We start from the raw sequence: 2,654 nt of genomic DNA on the forward strand, positions 1-2,654 counted from the left end.
TTTTGCTTCTGAGCGCCTGGCTAAGGCCTCTAGTGCCCGACCTTGAACGTCCCTTGCACCTTTGGATGCTTTGGGCTGCCTTGAAGCCTGGTGGGCTGGTCTTGGAACCCTCAATGATGCCCCTTCTGAGGGGCCCCATACCATCGTGCGGCTAGGAGACACGATCCGATAAAGGATTGGGAAATAGGGAGATAGTTGCAAATGAACAAAATGGACACAAGAGAAAGGAAAAAGGACATAGCTGGTAATGCGGTGGTCGGGGCTATTCTGTTAGCGCTTTTGCCGATCTCTTGCCCAGTCCTCCAATTCTATCCGTCCTATCCTTGCCTCACTCGGGGGCCTTCCATTGCAGTTCTCCTTCAAAGGAGGCAACATGTGGTTAGCTTAGACAATCCTATGGTGCATCCAATCCACTACAGGAGTTGCTTGGGATAAAGTAGACAGTAGCAAAGACAAGCAAAGTAAGGAGGTCGAGAGCATAGGACTTATCTTGGTTTTTGTTGCTGGAGAGGTAGGCCGACGAAGGAGGTCGACAGGCGGGTACTGGCTCGGGAGGTGGCACTTTTGGACAGAAGGCTCGGTGGTGGCCTTCCCTCATGGGGAAAGGTCAAAACTTACCTTGATCAGGGCAACCCCTTCTGGGGGGTCAAAAGCCTAGATGGATGGGCCAACCGAGCAATCGCTGCTGCCTGGAACCTTGGACGCCTCGCCGGCGCTCGATTGGTTGAGCACCACCACTGCCTTGGTTGCTTCCTCCACCGGCATCCTTCCTGTGTCACGGATGGGGCCATCAGGAGCATAGGGGGTGATCAGTACGACCACTTGGGTGACATAGTCTTGCTCGTGGTAGTAGGCTTCTTCGAAGATGCCCTCGACGGTGATGACACCCTTGGGGCCAAACATCTTCAGCTTCAGATAGGCGTAGTTGGGGACAACCAAGAACTTGGCGAAGCATGGCTAGCCTAGGAGGGCATGGTAGATGCCAGGGAAGTTGACCACCTCGAAGGTGAGTGTCTCCTTGTGGAAGTTGTTTGGCTGGCCAAAAGTGACGCTGAGCCAGATGCGCCCGAGGGGCACCACTTCCTTCCCTGGGATGATCCTATAGAATGGCACCTTTCTAGGCATAGGCTGCTCCATGGGATGCCCATCCTATCCAAGGTGTTTGCATAGAGTATGTCCATCAGCACTATAGTGAGGCGTGTGGTGCCCACAATCGGGTTGACCATGAGCAGGTAGTGTCCCAGCTGAGGAACACGATCGGGGTGATCCCCCTGGTCGAAGGGGATGGCCATCTGGGACCATCGAAGCCACATTGGAGTGGCGAGGGTGTGAATGGCATTAACCTCCTGCTCGGTGATGTGGCGCTATCGGTGGGATTCGTACGCCTAGGAGCCCCCAAAGATCCTGAGGCAACGATCGGCCTCAGGGAACTTGGCGTCGTCGTCTAGGGTGGTGTCTGTGGGCTTGCCGGCCTTTGGGGCTAGCTTCTAGGCCTTGCCCTGCTGGCCAAGGGTGCCACAGATGTAGCCCCTAATGGTGGTGCAGTACTTGAGGAGGTGCCTTGCTTGCCCCCCATGGAACGGGCAGAGAGCTTTGAGCACCTTCTCGAAGTACTCAGGGCACGTAGTGCGCTCATGGGGCTAAGGCCTAGCAGTGCGGTCAGCCATGGCCACCATATCCTCCCTACGGTGCTTCTAGTCCTTGTTCCTCTTGTCATAGCGATGCTGGGACAAAGCAAGGTCGTCCCCGCTGTCCCCATCACTAAGGTGGCCGATGGCCTAGGCCTTGCCACTGAAGTTGGCCTTGATGGCCTCCCTGTCAGCGGCGTACTAGGTGGCAACATCTAGGAGCTCCCACATCATGCACGGGGTCTCGCAACCGAGCTTGTGGATGAGCGCTTTGTAGGTCATGCCGTAGATGAAGGTGTTGATCACGTCGGCATCAGTGATGTTGGGGAGCTCATTACGCTTCTTGGAGAAGCGTTGGATGTACTCTCAGAGGGTCTCATTCGCCCTTTGCCTATAGTTGCGGAGGTCCCATGAGTTCCTAGGATGAGTGTACGTACCCTATAAGTGACAAAAGAAGATATGGTGGAGGTCACCCTAGTAGCGGATGCTACCGGGCTTGAGCTGCTCGAGCCAAGCTTCGGTCAAGCTTGATAGAAGCAGAGGAAGGTACTAGATGATGAAGTCATCATCCAACCCACCCAGCTTTCATGGTGAGGCGGTAGTCCTCGAGCCAATGGTCTGGGTTGGTCTTGTCGTCGTACTTGGAGATGTGCATCAGCGGCCGGAACCACTAGGGTAGGGGCCGCCTCGATCGTTGCCTTGAACGCTTGGGGGCCAAAGTGATCCTAGGTGATGCCCCTACCTCTTACTCTAGACTATAGGACTGCACCTGAGTGTGGCACCTAGCCTCAATGGTGTCGCAGATGTCACAGCCACCGCCAACTCAGTGGTACGCAGGGGGCTACCACGGAGAAAGTCCACGCCTTCATCCTTGTCGAAGCTTGGTGCCCCTGGTCCATGGATGGTCAGAGATACTACCGAAGGAGTCACCACCGCTCCCGCCTATCGATGGGGCATGGGCATCGGAGCGATCCCCATTGGCGGTAGTCGTTGACTAGGATGGTCTGGCATGATGCTGGGAAGCAG

General features: G+C 55.7%; 1 protein-coding gene across 1 annotated transcript; it reads right to left on the reverse strand.

Annotated features, from left to right (window-relative positions):
- Positions 1–654: 654 nt before the first annotated feature.
- On the reverse strand, positions 655–1,292 carry LOC136464229 (uncharacterized). Its single transcript, XM_066463192.1, has 3 exons — positions 1,212–1,292; positions 1,000–1,149; positions 655–909 (listed from the first exon to the last, which is right to left on the reverse strand). Exons 1-3 carry the CDS (start codon positions 1,290–1,292, stop codon positions 655–657), a joined length of 486 nt encoding a protein of 161 aa, XP_066319289.1.
- Positions 1,293–2,654: the final 1,362 nt, after the last annotated feature.

Source organism: Miscanthus floridulus, chromosome 1 (assembly GCF_019320115.1).
Source record: "Miscanthus floridulus cultivar M001 chromosome 1, ASM1932011v1, whole genome shotgun sequence".
Classification (NCBI taxonomy): Eukaryota; Viridiplantae; Streptophyta; class Magnoliopsida; order Poales; family Poaceae; genus Miscanthus; species Miscanthus floridulus.